This window comes from Anomaloglossus baeobatrachus, chromosome 3 (genome assembly GCF_048569485.1).
Source record: "Anomaloglossus baeobatrachus isolate aAnoBae1 chromosome 3, aAnoBae1.hap1, whole genome shotgun sequence".
NCBI classification, from domain to species: Eukaryota; Metazoa; Chordata; class Amphibia; order Anura; family Aromobatidae; genus Anomaloglossus; species Anomaloglossus baeobatrachus.
The window spans coordinates 581,820,195-581,840,777 of record NC_134355.1 but is presented as its reverse complement, the minus strand read 5'-3'; the positions used below and the strand labels follow the sequence as shown (position 1 = coordinate 581,840,777).

The 20,583-nt window shown below is 47.5% G+C and overlaps 1 protein-coding gene across 1 annotated transcript in view; it reads left to right on the top strand.

Moving 5' to 3' along the window:
* Positions 1-4,730: 4,730 nt before the first annotated feature.
* SLCO2A1 (solute carrier organic anion transporter family member 2A1) overlaps positions 4,731-20,583 on the top strand; it is an 84,048-nt gene continuing 68,195 nt past the window's right edge. The window contains exon 1 of the mRNA XM_075341000.1: positions 4,731-5,909. Coding sequence (XP_075197115.1) covers positions 5,829-5,909 — 81 coding nt within the window. The 5' untranslated portion in view covers positions 4,731-5,828. The remainder of the gene's footprint in view (positions 5,910-20,583) is intronic.

Sequence of the window (20,583 nt, the reverse complement as noted above, 5' to 3'; positions counted from 1 at the left end):
GTCTCCTTGAACCGAATAATCTCAGAATGTTTACCCACCGCCGTTTGATAAAAAAAAAAAAAGTTGAGCAGAACTGGATCCCAGATTTTGGATGTGGCCTGTCAAGTGATTTATAGGTGGGTTACATTATGTTGGGCGCACAGGATATCACCTCTCCTTGGTATACACTCTAACTTAGGGCTGTAGTTAACAAGGCGTAAGCTATGTTCGTCATTGATAACTTTATGGTAATAGCAAAAGGTATTTCTGTGCATTTTCGTGTTTGTTGGAGTTTCAGTTCAACAGACGAAAATGAACATGTGAGATGCAAAAAATTGTCAATTTTATCTAATTGCATAATTATGCCCGCTATTATTTCCTGAGCAATTATGTCCACATAAATAGCCTCAAAAAAAAAAAAAAAAATACACAATTTTAGTTTAGGTCTCAGGTGTGCACAACTGACCAGTTTTTTCCCACGTGTTAGTAGACAACAATCATTCTAATACTAGACTGTAGAGGGTGTCAAGCAGCTTCATTATTTGAAGCTCCTATTATGAATTTAAAAAAAAAAAAAAATTATGGAAAAGCCCCTCCTTTTGGGTTTGACTTTTGTTTCGGAAGGTTTTGCCGCAGGGAAATAGCGTTTATCGGCTTTTACCCATCGTATGGAGGTTTATCTTTCGGCCCCTGAGGTTCCTTAGGTATGAACTTCAACTTTGCGGTTAAGGTCATTTCTATTGCTGTCATTGTTTCTAAGGCGCCTTTCCTAGGCTTCCGGTGTAGGACTAAGCGGCAGGATCACGTTACCCGGTATCGGTACATTGGTTCAACCATAGGTGCGGTAAGTTTAAATTTTATTTTCCGCTACATGGAATCAGGCACCTGAAAAGGAGGAACTGATTGGTAGCTGAATTTTCTTTAAGCTTCAACGGCTACATTCGCTTCAAGAGCAGTAACGGTTGAATCGATAGGGGGTGTATTTAACAGCAGCAGGTCTGGCTGTTCGGGTTTGTTTTCAACACAACGATAAAAAAAAACAAAAAAACAAAAAAAAAAAAAAAAACTGTCTAACCACCTGTTTACAACTTTCCTTTTCAGTAGGGGGCTGTTTAGGCTTTCCGGTTTTTAGAATGCGCATAAGTTAACGAAAGGTTAAGTCATACCAGGTATCCAGTTACCGTGATAGTATGGTTTACTCTCTATTGATTTTCCAATTCCAGGTATCCTCCTTAACTCCGTCCGCTGGCAGGTCCAAAGGGTTTTGATTCTTTAAATTCGTAATGGTACTCCCATCGAAAGGAGGCCGAGGACCCGGCCTCTCGTTAAAACACAGACATGATGGGCTTATAGCAGGGTATGCAGGAGTGGGGTTTACCAGGCGGGTGAAAAGCATGATGATTTTCAAGCGATCCCTTGCTAGTGTATAACCGGCAGTATTTAGTGTTTCTACTTCACCAACGGGTACAAATTTTTCCTGTTATGAGCAAACTGGTATGGGGTTTTTGCCCTGAAATTTTTTCAGGTGCGGAACTGGACCTGCGTGACCAAGGCCTAGTGGGACCCATGGTATGAAATGGGTAGTGGTTTAGCGGCAGGTGGGTGGATGTCAGGAGGCCTAATACTCCTGGCCGTTTGTCGATCTTATAAGGTACCGGGCCGGGTGGTTACGTCCATTGTGGTTTTGATCTTAAAGCTTAGTCACACAGGCTGAAGAAAGGCCTAGGTCTATCTAGCCAAGCCTGTCTTTCCTCACAGTTTTGGGATCTTTTTCCCCACCTCTGGTTGGTATGCCTAAGGTGTTAGTGATAGCCCTCAGATGAACAGGCATGACGGGGAGCATTTTTTAACCATGAAGATTTTTCCCATATTTGGCGGGCAATTTCATGGCGGTAAATTGGTGATGGTTGTTATTGTGGGTGCGTTAGTTGCAGTACCTGGGATGTAAACACCCCTCCCTTCCCCCCCCCCAGAACTGGGGTGCTGCTGAAGCTTTGGGGCAAGTGTGTATGAGCGTGGTTATAATGGGATGGGTTTGGCAACGCAAATGCATTTTGGGGAACGTCCGTACCGAGTTTGTTTTATAAACAGTCACTAGTAGAAGGGCAAGAGGCTAATGACTATCATATAGGTTAGCGTAACATTACATACGTTTCAGATTTGTGTATTAATTAAAAAAAAAAAACGCGAGTTTTTGCCAAATCAACCCCAAGGGAAACGGGGTCTGCTGTTTAAGAGAATTTGGATGGTTTCGAGAGTTTTTCCTTTCTGACAATGTTTTCCTTTTCAGATTTGAGCGGCCTAGGTTTCAAGCTTAGGTCATGCCCATACTTTTCGGGCAGCGGGAAAAGGTGATCCTCGCTCTGGCGGTTGGTCCGTGGTTTCTATTGGCCTGGATGTGATTGGAGAAGTTGCCGGGAGCTGGTTGAGCTGAGTGCGCTACCTGAGGTGTTCAGGATTGTGGAGCCGCCCTCCACAGTTGACTTGGCGACACAAGTAGATGTCACAGATTTGGTCTCCTGCAACCTAGCTGCGCTTCGCCTCGTACCCTCATCCGGGCAGAGATGGTTCAACTTTTCCTGTTATTTTCCTAATTTAAGATGGGCAAAGCAGAGGTGATTTTCAGCTCATATTGGAACGTATCCAAGGAAGGATGTGTTACGGGGCTGTCCTTGGTGCACGGGCAACCAGTACCTACCTAAGTTGATCGTGTAAAATATACATATATATATAAAAATAAAAAAAAAATAAAAAAAATTTTTGGTGTGGTATCGCCAGCTGGAAGGTATTAACTTTGCTGTCCTTATGAGGGAGCGGGTGCATTTTCCATGATGCGGTTTTCGGATGGATTAATGGTGGGAATGTGTGAGGAGATGGCTCAGGTATTGTGGTTTTTGGGGGGGGTCGCAGCTTGCTAGCGCTGTGCTGCTCCTTGGCGGAAGAGGTAGGAAAAGTAGTGGTGAAATACCCGCACCGGTCGGCCGGTGGCGGAAAATTTCCCAAAACCCCATGGTGTTGGCTGGTAATGCCTAATTTGAAAGCTGCGACCATAATTTATGCCATAGTAAAAGATGAGAGTGTTTTTTCCCTATGCCTCTCCATAAGTGAAAAATAAAAGTAATTTAATTTATAAAGAACTGTGTGGTGTCTTTCTAGGGGGGAAAAGGTGGTGTTTGGGTCCTGGCAGTCTGAGGGGCACTGCAGCCAAAATTTGAGATGCTGCCACCTGACTGCAGGCCCCCTATGCTAATTTTAGGTGGTTTCTCCCCCTGGAAAGACTCACCAGCTACCCCCCCCCCGGCTCCTGTGGTATGATCTGCTCGGATATAAGTCACTGCGCTGCCCAGCTTCCGGTCTCTTTGTTCCTGGACCCGGACCTGTTTCCCACCCTCCCTCCCTTTTGTTTTATGAGTTTTGTGGAGTGTCTCTGTGTTAAGTCGCAGCAGCGGAAGGGGTAGGAAAAGTGGTGGTGAAATACCCGCACCGGACGGCCGGTGGCGGAAAATTTCCCAAAACCCCATGGTGTTGGCTGGTAATGCCTAATTTGAAAGCTGCGACTATAATTTATGCCATAGTAAAAGATGAGAGTGTTTTTTCCCTTTGCCTCTCCAAAAGTGAAAAATAAAAGTAATTTAATTTATAAAGAACTGTGTGGTGTCTTTCTAGGGGGGAAAAGGTGGTGTTTGGGTCCTGGCAGTCAGTACATAGCAGGGACACACACATAACATTATCTCAGCACAGGAACATTGTTTCTAAACACATCCAATTGTGGAACTTATTTTTAAATTAAAAATAAACTTTGATTAAAATGAACTTTGTTGATGGGAGAACCCAACCTCCTCACATTAAACAAGCGAACATCCCATCACAATTCACATTGCAGATTACCTTACCATTAACACAAGACATAATACACATTACATCACATGACAATAACGCGTTTGGTGTCTTCATGGAGAGGAACACGACAGCAACAAGTCCATCTCCTCACACATAAATAATATGGTATAATACAGAAGGATTGTAAAAACATATTAAGTAAATTGGCAGCAATTAGTACAGATCGTAACTTTCTTTTTCAGTCCATCGCATAAGATCGCCCCCTGGAGGAAAAATTTGGTACATCACATTTCTAAAGAAAGTTGCATCCAGTCCTACTTGCTGCCTATTATCATATTATTAGATGTTTATAATATTTATTTAATATCCAGATTTTTTATTTCACTTTAGATACAACCAACGCATGTTCCTGCTTATTAATTTCACTTTCTTAGGTTACAGGCAGTTTCTTAGGACGTCGCCTGATCTTTCAGTATGTTATTGTAATAAAAAGTCTTTGTTCTTGCAGTTTGACAGGTTTGTAGGTTTTGTATACACTGTACACTGTGTGGTATATACTTCAGCCACAGCTGGGAGGAAAGCCAATGATGCCGTATAGGGTGTAAACAGTATAGAAGACAGCGCAGGAAGGTCATCAGTTATACAGGCAATGTTCACAGGCAAAGGTGCCCGATTACCTCCATCATTGCCGGCAATGGGATCAGAATAATAGGACTTTGTATCCTGGTCTTCCTTTAACTTTTTTTTTTTTTCTTTGCATTCATTGTCTGTTGGGTTTCACTCTCGTCCAGACTCCTGCATTTCTCTCTTCTCCCAATTGTTTGAAAAGTGGGAGGAGGGAGAGAGAAGGAATCTGTCATAGTGGAAAACTTATAAATCCTCCCACTGTTACTTAAACCTCAGCAGACACCTGAGCTGAGAGGGAAGGAGACAGCTCTGCTCAGCTGAGAAGCCACCAGAGACCACCACACATCTGCAGTTAGAGGGAAGGAAGCTCTGCTCAGCTGAAAAGCCACCAGAGACCACCACACATCTGCAGGTAGAGAGGGAAGGAAGCTCCGCTCAGCTGAGAAGCCACCAGAGACCACCACACATCTGCAGGTAGAGGGAAGGAAGCTCTGCTCAGCTGAGAAGCCACCAGAGACCACCACACATCTGCAGGTAGAGAGGGAAGGAAGCTCCGCTCAGCTGAGAAGCCACCAGAGACCACCACACATCTGCAGGTAGAGAGGGAAGGAAGCTCCGCTCAGCTGAGAAGCCACCAGAGACCACCACACATCTGCAGGTAGAGGGAAGGAAGCTCTGCTCAGCTGAGAAGCCACCAGAGACCACCACACATCTGCAGTTAGAGGGAAGGAAGCTCTGCTCAGCTGAGAAGCCACCAGAGACCATCACACATCTGCAGGTAGAGAGGGAAGGAAGCTCCGCTCAGCTGAGAAGCTACCAGAGACCACCACACATCTGCAGTTAGAGGGAAGGAAGCTCTGCTCAGCTGAGAAGCCACCAGAGACCACCACACATCTGCAGGTAGAGAGGGAAGGAAGCTCCGCTCAGCTGCGAAGCCACCAAAGACCACCACACATCTGCAGTTAGAGAGAAGGAAGCTCTGCTCAGCTGAGAAGCCACCAGAGACCACCACACATCTGCAGGTAGTGGGAAGGAAGCTCTGCTCAGCTGTGAAGCCACCAGAGACCACCACACATCTGCAGGTAGAGAGGGTAGGAAGCTCTGCTAAGCTGTGAAGCCACCAGAGACCACCACACATCTGCATGTAGAGAGAAGGAGAGAGCTCTGCTTAGCTGTCAAGCCAGGTGGAGGGAAAAAGAGAGCTCTGCCCAGCTGAGAAGCCACCAGAGACCACCACAAATCTGCAGCTAGAAGAAAAGGAGAAAGCTCTGCTCAGCTGTGAAGCCACCAGAGACCACCATACATCTGCAGGTAGAGGTGCAGTGACCTGTCGCACCATCTCTTCTTAGAGACATCTGCTAGAGTACTTCAGACTTCTTACAATGGGAGTGAAACTTGGAGATAACAAATCTCAAGCACGGTCCATTGGTAGCTGTTGCAAGGGGGTCTTCGGCAACATCAAGGTAAGATGAGCGTCTTACATCCGCTTGTTCTTGAAGTTTTTAAACAGTTCTGGTAGACTTATTCTTAATATCTGGCACCCGTCTTGTGATATTAGAGTGTTGTCTTGAGTTTTCCATGGGACTTTAGTAAATACAGTAAAACGTCTTTAAAAGACCACTTCTTTAAGAATGACCAACCATTATCCAGACCAGACTCCATTTGACAGATTTTGATATCCACCATATATTGTACTTACTGACCATTTTCTTTGTGAAGACCCTATAAGTACACTAAGATTAACTAGCCATAGATTGGATTATCTCTGACATAGTCATATAGTTCTATAGGTTAAAAATATACTTAGGTTAGCTGCCCTGACAGAGCGGTGGACATCGCAGGCTCCTCATCAGCGTCTATGAAACTAACAAGTGAACTCCAGCATGCACATTGATGAAGGTCCAAGGTATTAGGACCGAAACGTTTGTGCTCTGTTCACTTTGTAAGGATTTCAAATTAAAAAAAAATCACAGCTTTGTTCATCAATCTAAGTACCAAGTCTCTCTTTCATATAATTTCCATCTCTTACAACCACAGACTGCTCTAACTGTAAAGAACCCTTTCCTATTTAGCAGCCTTTCCTCCACATGTAATGAATAAGCCTGGTCCTTTGCAAAGTAATTGAAAGGAAAGAGTCATGGTGTTTTCCAGTGTCCATATAAGAAGCTTCTAACATGTCAGAAAGAAACTGAACTGTCATTTTGGTCCGGAGAACACATGATGATCTGTTTCAGTCTTTTTTACTGGAGTTTTTGTGTACAGGAGGATAATACGTAGGAACAGGCTGCGTTACTTCACAATAAGCAGAACGTATGGGTGGTCCTTTGTGATGATGACAATGTTTTATGGACTTCTGATAAATAGCGATGTATGTATATATATATATATATATATATATGTATATATAATATTAGATATACGTGTACAGGGTTGGGTTTTGTCTCCAATTGCAAAATATATGTAGAAATATCACTAACATGAAGAATGAGTTCTCATAATACTGATGGGGGAATATTTCTAAAGGGTTTTACAGGGCTAAAGAAATAAGTCTCAATTAAAGTAGCTCAAAATATTTGCAAATCTACTCTTATGCAGCTGCTGGCTGTGGGTTTTCTGTTTACTTGTGTGCATGGATATGGATTAGGAATTTATGTATATATCTCTTTTCCGTGAGTATGTATGTAAACAGACAGTACCCATCCCCGCCATCTGTGCTTCCTGAGAAACCGAGCTGGAGTATAGAGGACATCCGGGATTAGAGCATCTGTCTATGGGACCAGCAGACTATTGGATATAGGGACCACACAACACTCAGGGAAAGAAGGAATGGATATAGGGACCACACAATGCTCAGTCCGAGAAAGAAGAAATGGATATAGGGACCACACAACACTCAGGGAAAGAAGGAATAGATATAGGGACCATACAACACTCAGGGGAAGAAGGAATAGATATAGGGACCATACAACACTCAGTCTGAGAAAGAAGGAATGGATATAGGGACCACACAACACTCAATCCGAGAAAGAAGGAATGGACATAGGGACCACACAACTCTCAGGGAAAGAAGGAATGGATATAGGGACCACACAATGACTCGCCCACCCCAGGGCTATGGGACACCCGGTGCCGGGCCGGACTAGTCCGGTGGTAGTCAGTGGTGGCTGGGCCCGGCTCCGTGGCCCTGGTGGGTGTCAGTTGAATATGTGGCTGATGACTTTAATGTTTGTGTTCGTGACGCCACCTGTGGTATGCGGCTATTAAGCCGCCGCTGCTGTGTGAGGCCACCGGGGTGATGTTATGGCAGCAATGTTGGTACTGCTCCCCACAGGTGGAGCAATGCCCGGGGCACAGTTGGTGCTTGTGGAAGTCTATGGTGCTGCGTGACTAACACGGTGCAGGGCCGACAAGCAATGAAAGAAACAGGCACAAACAGTAGTCTCTTTACCTTCTCCTCTTTTACTCGGCAGAAACTTAGTCCAGGGAGACCGTCACAGATGGTATAGATGATCCGGCCGGCCTGGAAGTGCCTGGGGTGATCTTTGGCCAGTTGAGTATGAGGCCTACTCCTTAATCTTTCTCTGCTGTTTTAGGACACTGCACTTTGGGTTCGCAATTGCCCTCTTGCTGCTGGGACTTGTTGTTCGTCCCCTCTTCTGTGTGGTAGACTGCGCAGGCCCTCTCTGGTGCTTCTCTGCTGGAGCCCACACCAGGCCCTTGGGATGCAGTTGTACCTTCAGATTGCTTCTGGGGCAGGGGGCTTGCAGCTCTCCTGCCCTCCGGATTCAGCTACCAGGGATGGATTTTATGCCCTGGCAACTACAGACTCCGATGTCCGAGTCTCTGCTGTGCCTCTCTGCTCCCCTTGCTTCACTGGGCCAAGCTATCCCAGCTCTAGGCCCCAGTTTACAAGGCAGCACTACTCTGCGTCTGCACTCTTCACTCCTGTGTCCAGACTAACTAACACTTCCTCCTTCCAGCCAGACTTAAGGAATGCTCCCTGAAGTTCCAGGTTCAGAGCTCCCCCTGCTGGCCGGAGGGAGAACTGTGTTGAGTGTTAACTTACTGGCCAATAGATCTCCCAATTACCTCCAGGCTCAGCATTAACCCTTTTGGGAGGGCAATGCTGTTGTGGCGACCAGGTCCTGGGGCGCCACACTCCCCCTTAGTTAAATTCAGTACTCCCGGACTGTAGAGACAAACATGACATGTTAGAACATTTCATCCCATTATGGGAGGCGCAATTACTTTAACGTTACAACCTTAAACATTACTATAAGAGTCCAGTGTGGCTCCCTGCCGGGTGTCCATTACACTGCTCCATGGGGGACCCGCCGCGTTCAAACCCCCAACGTAGGCTCTGGGCGTGCGTCAGAGCATTGATGACCCCACTCTATGCACGCCGGACGGGTTTTTCTTCAGGGGTGTTGAGCACACTGGTGCTAACTATGAACAATTTAGGTGTTGGCCACCCATAGTCCAGTGGCCCAATTGTCCATTTTCGCAATCAAAGAAAAAGAAAACATTTTGTACACAACATGGCAGACATTTTGCATAACTATTTACATCCTAATAAGTACTCTTTCCCTTATACAGTTGACTCCCTATACCTTAGAGGGGGTTGTCCCCGAGTGCTGCGCTGGGACCTACGTAGCTCTGGTGTTTGCCCCTGACTACGTGGTGCGTCTTCTATCTCAGCACTACAGGTGGGCCTAACCCCCATAGGTAAGCGTGATGGTTGCCTTTGTGATCTAGGAGTCGCCAAGGGTATGACAGGTTCACCACTGACAGGGGGTTGATCCTCCTGCTCCACTGCTGGCGTGTCATCTCGTGCCGGAGCGGACGATTCTTTAGGTGGATCCGGAACCTTTTCTGTTTCTGGCTCGACCAACTGCGGAAACGTCAAAACTGGTACCACTATGGCATTGTTTATTCGGGTCCAAGTTTTGGGGAACTTTCCAAGGATGGTTTGAATCATCTCCCCTCCTTTCTCTTGACTTTGGGGACTTCCTTGTACTCCTTCCATTTCTCTTTGGATTCTGCACCGTTCAGGGCACGCTTTCAGGCGGTCTCGGGAAATTGCTTGATAGGTCTTGCCTTCATCTTTGCTTATGAGGCATACCTTACTATTGTCAAAGTTGGAGGGGATAATGGTGTAGGGCTCGTTTTCCCACTGATCATCCAATTTATGCGTCTTCCGCTTCTTCTTGAGGACTTGTTCTCCAGGTGCTAAGGGAGTTGCTGGGGCTGTTTGATTGTAATGCTGTTCTTGCCTCGTTCTTGCTTGAGACAGGCTCCTCTCTACGCACTCCTGGACCTTACGGTACCGCTGCTGCCGTTCTGTATCCCAATCCTCTATTTCTTGAACCGCCTCAGGCGACACAGTCCCCATCTCAAAGTCTACAGGCAACTTGCCTGGTCTGGCTCGCATCAGGTAAGCGGGGCTGCAGTTGGTCGAATTCACTGGGATGTGGTTGTACAGGTCTACCAGATCTGGCAACTTTTCTGGCCATTGGTTCCTTTCCTCCAGCGGTAGGGTCTTCAGCATATCAATAACCACATGGTTCATTTTCTCACACAGTCCATTGGTTTGGGGGTGGTACGGTGTGGTTCGGATTTTCTTACAACCGTACATGTTACAGAACTCTTGGAACACTTCAGCCTCGAATGCAGGACCCTGATCAGTCAGTACCCTTTCCGGATAGCCGTGAGGTCGACAAAAGGATGCCTGGAACGCTCTAGCTGCTGTCCTGGCTGTCTGGTCCTTCACAGGCACTACTACCAGGAAACGAGAGTAATGGTCCACAATGGTGAGGGCGTACACATAGCCTGACCGGCTTGGTGTTAACTTCACGTGGTCCAGGGCCACCAACTCCAGGGGCTGCTTTGTGACAATTGGCTGTAGGGGAGACCTTTGGCTGGCATCGTCTTTCCGCCTCAGGTTACACGGGCCACAGTCTCGGCACCACTTCTCGATCATCTTTCTCATGTGCACCCAATAGAACCGATCACGGAGTAGGGCTTCCAACTTCTTCCACCCGAAGTGTCCTGCGTTATCATGATACGCTGCTAGGACCATTGGAGCATCTCTCTGCGGAACCACTATCTGCCAGACAAGTTCATTTGTTCGATAGTTGACATATCTCTTGCAGAGCTTGCCTTGGTAGGTGAACAGTCGTCCCCTCTCCTTCCACAGCTGCTGGGCTTCCTCTGGAGCGTCTGGGCCAAGATGGGTCTCAGCTTGCGCTAGCTTCTCTTTGACCAATCGCACGGCCGGGTCACCGTTCTGTGTTTCTTCCCAATTATGGTGGAGTAAGGGGTTGACCGAGACCCCGTGCTGGCTTGAGCGCTTCACTCCTACAGCATGCTCACACTGGGACACGCCTTGGTGATGGAAAGCCGGTAACTCTATCTCTTCGAGTTCATCCATGTCTTCTCCAGACTCGGGCAAGTGAGGCATTCTGGACAGCGCATCAGCATTGTTATTCTTCTTGCCAGCCCGATACTTAATGGTAAAGTCAAAGTTAGACAGCCGGGCCATCCATCGCTGTTCCATCGCACCTAACTTGGCTGTTGCCAGGTGTGTCAACGGATTGTTGTCCGTGAAGATGGTGAACTTGGCCGATGCCAGATAGTGCTTGAAGCGTTCAGTCACTGCCCAAACAATAGCGAGGAACTCCAGCTTGAAGGAACTGTAGTTTTCTGGATTCCTTTCTGTGGGCCGAAGCTTCCTACTGGCGTACGCTATCACCCTCTCTCTGCCTCCCTGTACCTGGGACAGAACTGCTCCCAGTCCCACGTTGCTGGCGTCTGTATACAGTACAAACGGTTGGCTGTAGTCAGGGTAGGCCAGAATTTCTTCTCCCGTGAGAGCCCCTTTCAGCCGGACAAAGGATGTTTCCAGTTGGCTGCTCCATTCAAATGGAGGGCTCTGCTTCTTAGCCTGCTTTGGCTGGCCCACCAGGAGATCTTGAAGGGGCGCTGCTATCTTGGTGAAACCATCAATGAACCTTCGGTAGTAGCCCACCAGTCCAAGGAACTGCCGCACCTCCTTCACTGTGGTGGGTCTTGGCCAGTCCTTGATTACAGTGACTTTCTCCGGATCAGGTGCCACACCTTCTGCGCTGACCACATGACCCAGGTACTGTACCTTTGGCTTCAAGAGGTGACATTTGGACGGCTTGATCTTCAGGCCATATTTCGACAAGGATTCAAACACTTCTGCTAAGTGCTTCAGGTGGTCCTCATAAGTCTTGGAGTAGACTATTACGTCATCCAGGTACAACAGCACGGTTTCAAAGTTGTGATGGCCCAAGCAGCACTCCATCAACCTTTGGAATGTCCCTGGGGCGTTGCAGAGCCCGAATGGCATACAGTTGAACTCACAGAGACCCATTGGTGTCGTGAATGCAGTCTTCTCTTTGTCCGCCTCTGCCACGGGAACCTGCCAATACCCACTGGTGAGATCCAAGGTGGAGAAATAGTTAGCTGACTTTAAGGCTGTTAGTGACTCCTCTATTCTGGGCAGTGGATAAGCATCTTTATGTGTAATGCGGTTAATTTGCCTGTAATCTACACACATTCTCATTGTACCATCTTTTTTCTTTACGAGCACTAGTGGAGCTGCCCAGGGGCTACAACTATCTCTGATAACCCCAGCCTCCTTCATTTCCCGTAACATTTCCTTGGCACACTGATACTGTGCGGGGGGTACAGGGCGGTATCTCTCTTTAATGGGATGATGATCACCCGTGGGGATTTGATGTTTAACCCCTTTCACCTGCCCAAAATCTAGGGGGTGTTTGCTGAAGACCCGCTCGTACTCCTGTACCACCCGGTAAACCCCATGCTTTTGGTGCGAGGGGGTGGAGTCGGTGCCTACATGTAATTTTTGGCACCAGTCTTCCGGCTGCCCCTTGGAGCCATTGTCTTCCGCCTGGTCGGACGGGATCAAGGGTTCCACTGCTTTAATGGTATTGTTACTGACAGTGTACAGTTTTGCTACAGTGGCGTACCGGGGCAATTTGGCCTCCTCCTCCCCACAATTCAGGACACGGACGGGCACTCTCCCCTTGCGGACGTCCGCTACCCCTCTGGCTATCAGGACTCCAGGCCTACTGTCTGAATACACTGGTTCTACCAAGGCATGGTAATCCTGACCCTTGAGGCCTATTGCTGCCCGACACCATATCAACATTTCACTTCTTGGGGGTATTACAATGGGGAGGGGGTCACTTACCCTCACACTGCCAATTTCTCCTCCGGCTAGCTCTACTTGCTGCCTCCTCATCAGGGCTCTGATCTCCCTCTGTAGGACACGCTGCTGCCCGGAGCTGGCAGTTTCAGACGCCTGTTGCAACAAAATTATCACTTCGGCAATACAATTTTCTATCACATTTGTACCAAGGGTTAGCAGTGGGTCAGATTCTTTGCGATCAATATCTACAATTATCATCCCCTGACATGGCAATTCCACCCGCCCCACTTTAATGGTTACTTCTTTGTACCCAATTTGAGGTAAGGGCTGACCATTACTGGCCACAATCGTTAAATCATCATCTGGGCCATGGTCAATGTCTGAATCAGCCCAATATCTTTTGTACAGTTTGTGGGGGATGGTTGTTACCTGGGACCCCGTATCCAGGAGGGCATTCAAAGGGATCCCATCCAGCACAATGGGAAGGACCGGTCGTCCTCCCACATACTTGCTGCGGCTGGGGTTTGAGCCGGGCTTCCTCACACCTGGGGGTTGGCTCCTGGCCCCAGGCTCAGCCCGTTTAAAGGACAGCGTCGTGCAATGTGGCCCGCCTGGTTGCAGTGGCGGCAGATCGGTTGTCCTGTTGAATCATACCGGTCTGTGTCTCTGCCTCGGGTCGGCGGAATCCTCCTCTGTCGCATCCATGGGACGTCTTCTGGGCTGGAGGCCAACTCGATTTTTGCAGGCGAGGGGGTCATTTGTAGAGACTGCACGGTCTTGGCAAGGGCAGCCACAGTCTTGGTCAGCTCCTGGAACTGCTGTCTGAGCTCTGCCGTGGGATCCTTATCCAGGGACTGCGCCTCAGCCCCTGCAGTGGCTCGTGTTGCAGGCACCACCCCGGGGTACGTGATAGCAAGAGGCCGGAGGGGTACTGGGTCATTCGGTGTAGATTCTCTCAGTACCCTGATGGCCTGGTCCTTAAACTTTGCAAAGTCCAGAGCAGGGTTCTGCAGGACCATTATACGCAGCTGTGTCCTGTGGGCGTCTGACAGGAGCCCCTCTATGAACTGCTCAGTTAGGAGTTTGTCTTCTTCACGTACACTCTCTGGGTCCACCTGTTTAACTGCTTTCAGGGCCTCCTGCAAGTTTAAGGCATAGTCCCTTATGCTGTCTGTGGCCCGTTGCTTGCACCCAAAGAATCTCATCTTTATCTCTGCTGCGGTGCGGGTGTCAAAAGTACTCTTTAGCTTGGCCAGTATCTGGGCTGCTGTCCCTTTATCTGTATCAGGCCAGGACTTCGCTTCACGCTGGGCTGCGCCGGCTAGCTGCCCCATTACTATGCCCACCTTCTGGCTCTCAGTCAGAGGATACACCCGGAACAAGCTGTGCAGGCTTTCTCTGAAGTCACTCAAGGTATGGGACTCCCCGGAGTACTGCGGCAGCCATTCTGCTCCCGGGATGTACGGCATTGTGATCGGCATTACCGGCGCTACAGCGGAGGCTGAGGCGACGGCGACTGGGATTACATCGGCCGGTGGTGCTGCGTCTTGAGCTACCACAGCCACCGGCTCTCCCTCGGTGTCGGACATCTTCCTCCCCCTTAGTGAACCTTACCAGGCTCCGTTCACTTTTCAAATTTTCTTCCGGGTCGCGCGGGGTTAACAGCGCTCTGCTCTGATGGCGCGCTTCCTTCGCGCTCTTTGTCAGGCACGCCCCCCTTCTTCCTGCGCTCGGCGCGGCTAATGGCGGCGGCAATTTACAACCAGTACACAGTCTTTTACACAGTTCTTCAGGCGCACAGTACCCGGTGTGACCGGGCACGAAATCCTGTTCGTGACGCCAAAAGTTGACTCGCCCACCCCAGGGCTATGGGACACCCGGTGCCGGGCCGGACTAGTCCGGTGGTAGTCAGTGGTGGCTGGGCCCGGCTCCGTGGCCCTGGTGGGTGTCAGTTGAATATGTGGCTGATGACTTTAATGTTTGTGTTCGTGACGCCACCTGTGGTATGCGGCTATTAAGCCGCCGCTGCTGTGTGAGGCCACCGGGGTGATGTTATGGCAGCAATGTTGGTACTGCTCCCCACAGGTGGAGCAATGCCCGGGGCACAGTTGGTGCTTGTGGAAGTCTATGGTGCTGCGTGACTAACACGGTGCAGGGCCGACAAGCAATGAAAGAAACAGGCACAAACAGTAGTCTCTTTACCTTCTCCTCTTTTACTCGGCAGAAACTTAGTCCAGGGAGACCGTCACAGATGGTATAGATGATCCGGCCGGCCTGGAAGTGCCTGGGGTGATCTTTGGCCAGTTGAGTATGAGGCCTACTCCTTAATCTTTCTCTGCTGTTTTAGGACACTGCACTTTGGGTTCGCAATTGCCCTCTTGCTGCTGGGACTTGTTGTTCGTCCCCTCTTCTGTGTGGTAGACTGCGCAGGCCCTCTCTGGTGCTTCTCTGCTGGAGCCCACACCAGGCCCTTGGGATGCAGTTGTACCTTCAGATTGCTTCTGGGGCAGGGGGCTTGCAGCTCTCCTGCCCTCCGGATTCAGCTACCAGGGATGGATTTTATGCCCTGGCAACTACAGACTCCGATGTCCGAGTCTCTGCTGTGCCTCTCTGCTCCCCTTGCTTCACTGGGCCAAGCTATCCCAGCTCTAGGCCCCAGTTTACAAGGCAGCACTACTCTGCGTCTGCACTCTTCACTCCTGTGTCCAGACTAACTAACACTTCCTCCTTCCAGCCAGACTTAAGGAATGCTCCCTGAAGTTCCAGGTTCAGAGCTCCCCCTGCTGGCCGGAGGGAGAACTGTGTTGAGTGTTAACTTACTGGCCAATAGATCTCCCAATTACCTCCAGGCTCAGCATTAACCCTTTTGGGAGGGCAATGCTGTTGTGGCGACCAGGTCCTGGGGCGCCACAACAACACTCAGGGAAAGAAGGAATAGATATAGGGACCATACAACACTCAGTCTGAGAAAGAAGGAATGGATATAGGGACCACACAACACTCAGGGAAAGAAGGAATGGATATAGGGACCATACAACACTCAGGGAAAGAAGGAATAGATATAGGGACCATACAACACTCAGTCTGAGAAAGAAGGAATGGATATAGGGACCATACAACACTCAATCCGAGAAAGAAGGAATGGACATAGGGACCACACAACTCTCAGGGAAAGAAGGAATGGATATAGGGACCACACAACACTCAGGGAAAGAAGGAATAGATATAGGGACCATACAACACTCAGGGAAAGAAGGAATAGATATAGGGACCATACAACACTCAATCCGAGAAAGAAGGAATGGACATAGGGACCACACAACTCTCAGGGAAAGAAGGAATGGATATAGGGACCACACAACACTCAGGGAAAGAAGGAATAGATATAGGGACCATACAACGCTCAGGGAAAGAAGGAATAGATATAGGGACCATACAACACTCAATCCGAGAAAGAAGGAATGGACATAGGGACCACACAACTCTCAGGGAAAGAAGGAATGGATATAGGGACCACACAACACTCAGGGAAAGAAGGAATAGATATAGGGACCATACAACACTCAGTCTGAGAAAGAAGGAATGGATATAGGGACCACACAACACTCAGGGAAAGAAGGAATGGATATAGGGACCACACAACACTCAGGGAAAGAAGGAATAGATATAGGGACCATACAACACTCAGTCCGAGAAAGAAGGAATGGATATAGGGACCACACAATGCTTAGTTAGGGAAAGAAGGAATGGATATAGGGACCACACAACACTCAGGGAAGGAAGGAATGGATATAGGACCACACAACGCTCAATCCGAGAAAGAAGGAATGGATATAGGACCACACAATGCTTAGTCGGGGAAAGAATGAATGGATATAGGGACCACACAACGCTTAGTCGGGGAAAGAATGAATGGATATAGGGACCACACAACCCTCAGGGAAGGAAGGAATGGATATAGGGACCACATAACACTCAGGGAAAGAAGGAATGGATATAGGGACCACACAACACTCAGGGAAAGAAGGAATGGATATAGGGACCACACAACACTCAGGGAAAGAAGGAATAGATATAGGGACCATACAACACTCAGTCCGAGAAAGAAGGAATGGATATAGGGACCACACAATGCTTAGTTAGGGAAAGAAGGAATGGATATAGGGACCACACAACACTCAGGGAAGGAAGGAATGGATATAGGACCACACAACGCTCAATCCGAGAAAGAAGGAATGGATATAGGACCACACAATGCTTAGTCGGGGAAAGAATGAATGGATATAGGGACCACACAACGCTTAGTCGGGGAAAGAATGAATGGATATAGGGACCACACAACCCTCAGGGAAGGAAGGAATGGATATAGGGACCACATAACACTCAATCCGAGAAAGAAGGAATGGATATAGGACCACACAATGCTTAGTCGGGGAAAGAAGGAATGGATATAGGGACCACAGAACGCTTAGTCGGGGGAAAGAAAGAACGGATATAGGACCACACAACGCTTAGTCGGGGGAAAGACGGAATGGATATAAGGACCACACAACGCTTAGTCGGGGAAAAGGAATGGATATAGGGACCACAGAACGCTTAGTCGGGGGAAAGAAGGAATGGATATAGGGACCACACAACGCTTAGTCGGGGGAAAGAAGGAATGGATATAGGGACCACAGAACGCTCAGTCCGAGAAAGAAGGAATGGATATAGGACCACACAACGTTTAGTCAGGGAAAGAAGGAATGGATATAGGGACCACACAACACTCAATCCGAGAAAGAAGGAATGGATATATGACCATACAATGCTTAGTCAGGGAAAGAAGGAATGGCTATAGGGACCACACAAAACTCAGATAGGGAAAGTAGGAATGGATATAGGGACCATACAAAGCTCAGTCAGGGAAACAAGGAATGGATATAGGGACCATACTAAGCTCAGTCAGGGAAAGAAGGAATGGATATAGGGACCTCACAACACTCAGTCGGGGAAGGAAGGAATGGATATAGGGACCACACAACACTCAGTCGGGGAAAGAAGGAATGGATATAGGACCACACAACACTTAGTCAGTGAAAGAAGAAATGGATATAGGGACCACATAACACTCAGTCTGAGAAAGAAGAAATGGACATAGGGACCACACAACTCTCAGTCGGTGAAAGAAGGAGCTGGTTGTTAAATTTCAGAACCCATCCATCCATTCCTGTGGAGAGATTAGCCATTGCTTGGAGTGTCTGAAGCAATTTTTTCTCTTCTCCCTATTCAATATACCTGTGCTCAGCTGAACAGGTTGAACATGTGCATGTAGAGATAGCTGTTAGACAAATGATCATCAAATGTATCAACAAACATTGCATAAATCAATAGTACAATCGAATGTAAGAAGCTTTGTAAAATATAAAAAATATGCTTCTTCCTCCACTTATGAGCCACTTCTCTCACTTGCCTCCTGAACTCACCATCCACTTTGAAAAACTGTCTTGGTCAGAGCAAGATGGACCACCAGTTCACTCAGGGATCAGGTTACAGTTTGCAATGCCAAACACCCAGGTGTAATGAGACGCTAAAGCACTAGGAGTCGCTAGATACACTAGTGGAGGAGATCTGCGGGGTAGTCGAACAAGCCAGGGGTCAGGAGCCGGGAGATCACGTCAGTAACAGAGGGAGATAGAGAAGCCGAAGTCAATGTGCTAGCCAAGGGTCTCTTAACCAGGAAGTCACATCAAGTATTAGGAAGAGAGCAGAGCCAGGATTGGGGTACAAGCTGAGGTCAGTAGCCAAGAGGACACGTCGGGTACACAGGAGAGAGCAGAGCTGGGGTCAGGAAACAAGCTGAAGGTCAGGGAGTCATGTCAGAGTAGGGCAGAAGATGAGACAGGGTACGAGGAACTAGTTAGCGGGACAATATCAGGTCAGTCACTTACGGGAACCAGAGACGTACACTGCCTAACAGGAATTATCACTGGCGGCATTCCAGGTGAAACAACTCGCAGAAAAAGCAGAGCAATCACCCGGAACGAGGCTCCAAAGAACAGACCCCTCTTACACCACACAGGACTAGACCAGGAACAACGAGTTCACCACAGAAAAATACGAGGCCCAGTATAGGCTGTGCCGGAGAGCAGAGGACACTCATCAGAATCATGACACAGTGCCTAATAAACTCTATAGAGGGTCGGAAGTGAAACATTTCGTGTCAGTGCTGGATTCACATCTACACTGCTTAATACTACTGTATAATTTCGATGCACTGCTATTGATTTTGTCTTAAGTGTTACAGAGACAGATTATTGGGCATCCCTTACGTTTGTGAGTAATGTGTGCTGGAGACATCATGGCAGCTAGTCTCCACACACTAGAGCAAAAATTAGAGGGGGAATAATTAGTGAAAAATGCAGGATACACAACATATAATAACCAAAACTAGAATCATTTCTCTTGTACACACACTACTGAGTGCGCTTTAACAGGATACTTTCTACAATCATTGTGACTTGACGTCTCAGTATATTTTATTTACATCACGGCATAGGTGGCGCTATAAGGTTTCTTGGCATTCTCCATATACTGATAGGACGAAACCAATGCAAACATGTCCTCCCAATAGCACAGCATGATATCAGTGCAAAGTTATCAGTGTTTGTGTGCTTACAGAAACCTAGCCGATAACACATTGTGCATTAGTGACAGTCATTAATGCTCGGATAATTGGCTGCCGGAGCCTCCCTGATTCCTGCCCTGGGTTCACTTCCATTTCTGAGTATAATCCATGTTCCTGTGATATCATCATTGGCAAGGCGATTAGTCTAAACTTAGCTCCTTATCTGTGATAGTCAGGCTGAGGAAGTAATCGAAGGTCGAGAACGGGTTTGCCTTACCTCGATTACCAGGAATAAGAAAGTGTATGTCAGGAACTTGACCCTTGGCTGTCAAGAAGGGCATGTAATGGGTATGGATACAATCAAAGTGTAGTAGTCACAAAATTACAACTCAAGACCACATTTCCAACACATCTCTGATATGATTAATGAACTTAAAGGGTTATTCCCATCACCTAGATCCTATCCCAATATGTAGTAGGAATAATAATAATAATAGCAAATACCTCCAATTAGAAATGTAGTATAGTTCTCCTGATTCCCTATGTCTCTTACCACATGTGCAGGGCATTGCAGCTTAGGTATCCATGGTTATAACCACAAGTAACTAACTGTCACTATATGACATGGCCGAAAGGGGCGGAGCTGTGTTCACATTCAGAAAAAAAACTACATATAACTGAATAGGATAACTGAAGTGAGCACTAATATATATATATGAGTGCTCACTTCAGTTATCCTATTCAGTTATATGTAGTTTTTTTTCTGAATGTGAACACAGCTCCGCCCCTTTCGGCCATGTTTTTTCCATCTCCTATATAAGAAAGTCCTTAGTTACCCCTCTCCACCCATAGCAGTTTTTAATTGCAATGAGATGACACACAGTTAGGGTCACAGAGCTAGGGACCCCAATATAGAGATATACCTGTCACTATATGAGCGGTCATCACCATAGATACCTAAGCTGCAATGCCCTGCACATGAGGTAAGAGACATAGGGAATCAGGAGAACTATACTACATTTCTAATTGCCAAAGAACACAACGGGAGGTGTTTTAACCTAAAACAATCAACTTTATTAATTCTCATAAAATTATTAACAATCAAATGATCAAGCAGAGATCTCAATTTCATCATCACACTAGACGTGGCAACATACCCATATTGCCTCAGTGAATCTCCATAATGCCGAGAATGCAAAATGATTCCTCCAATACTCTAGATCTTATATATATAGAAACTTCAATATAAAATTTCAGCCCTATATAATGGATGTACTGGTATAATTGGGGTTTAGATCCAAAGGATCACACTGTTGTTTCTTATGAACACTGG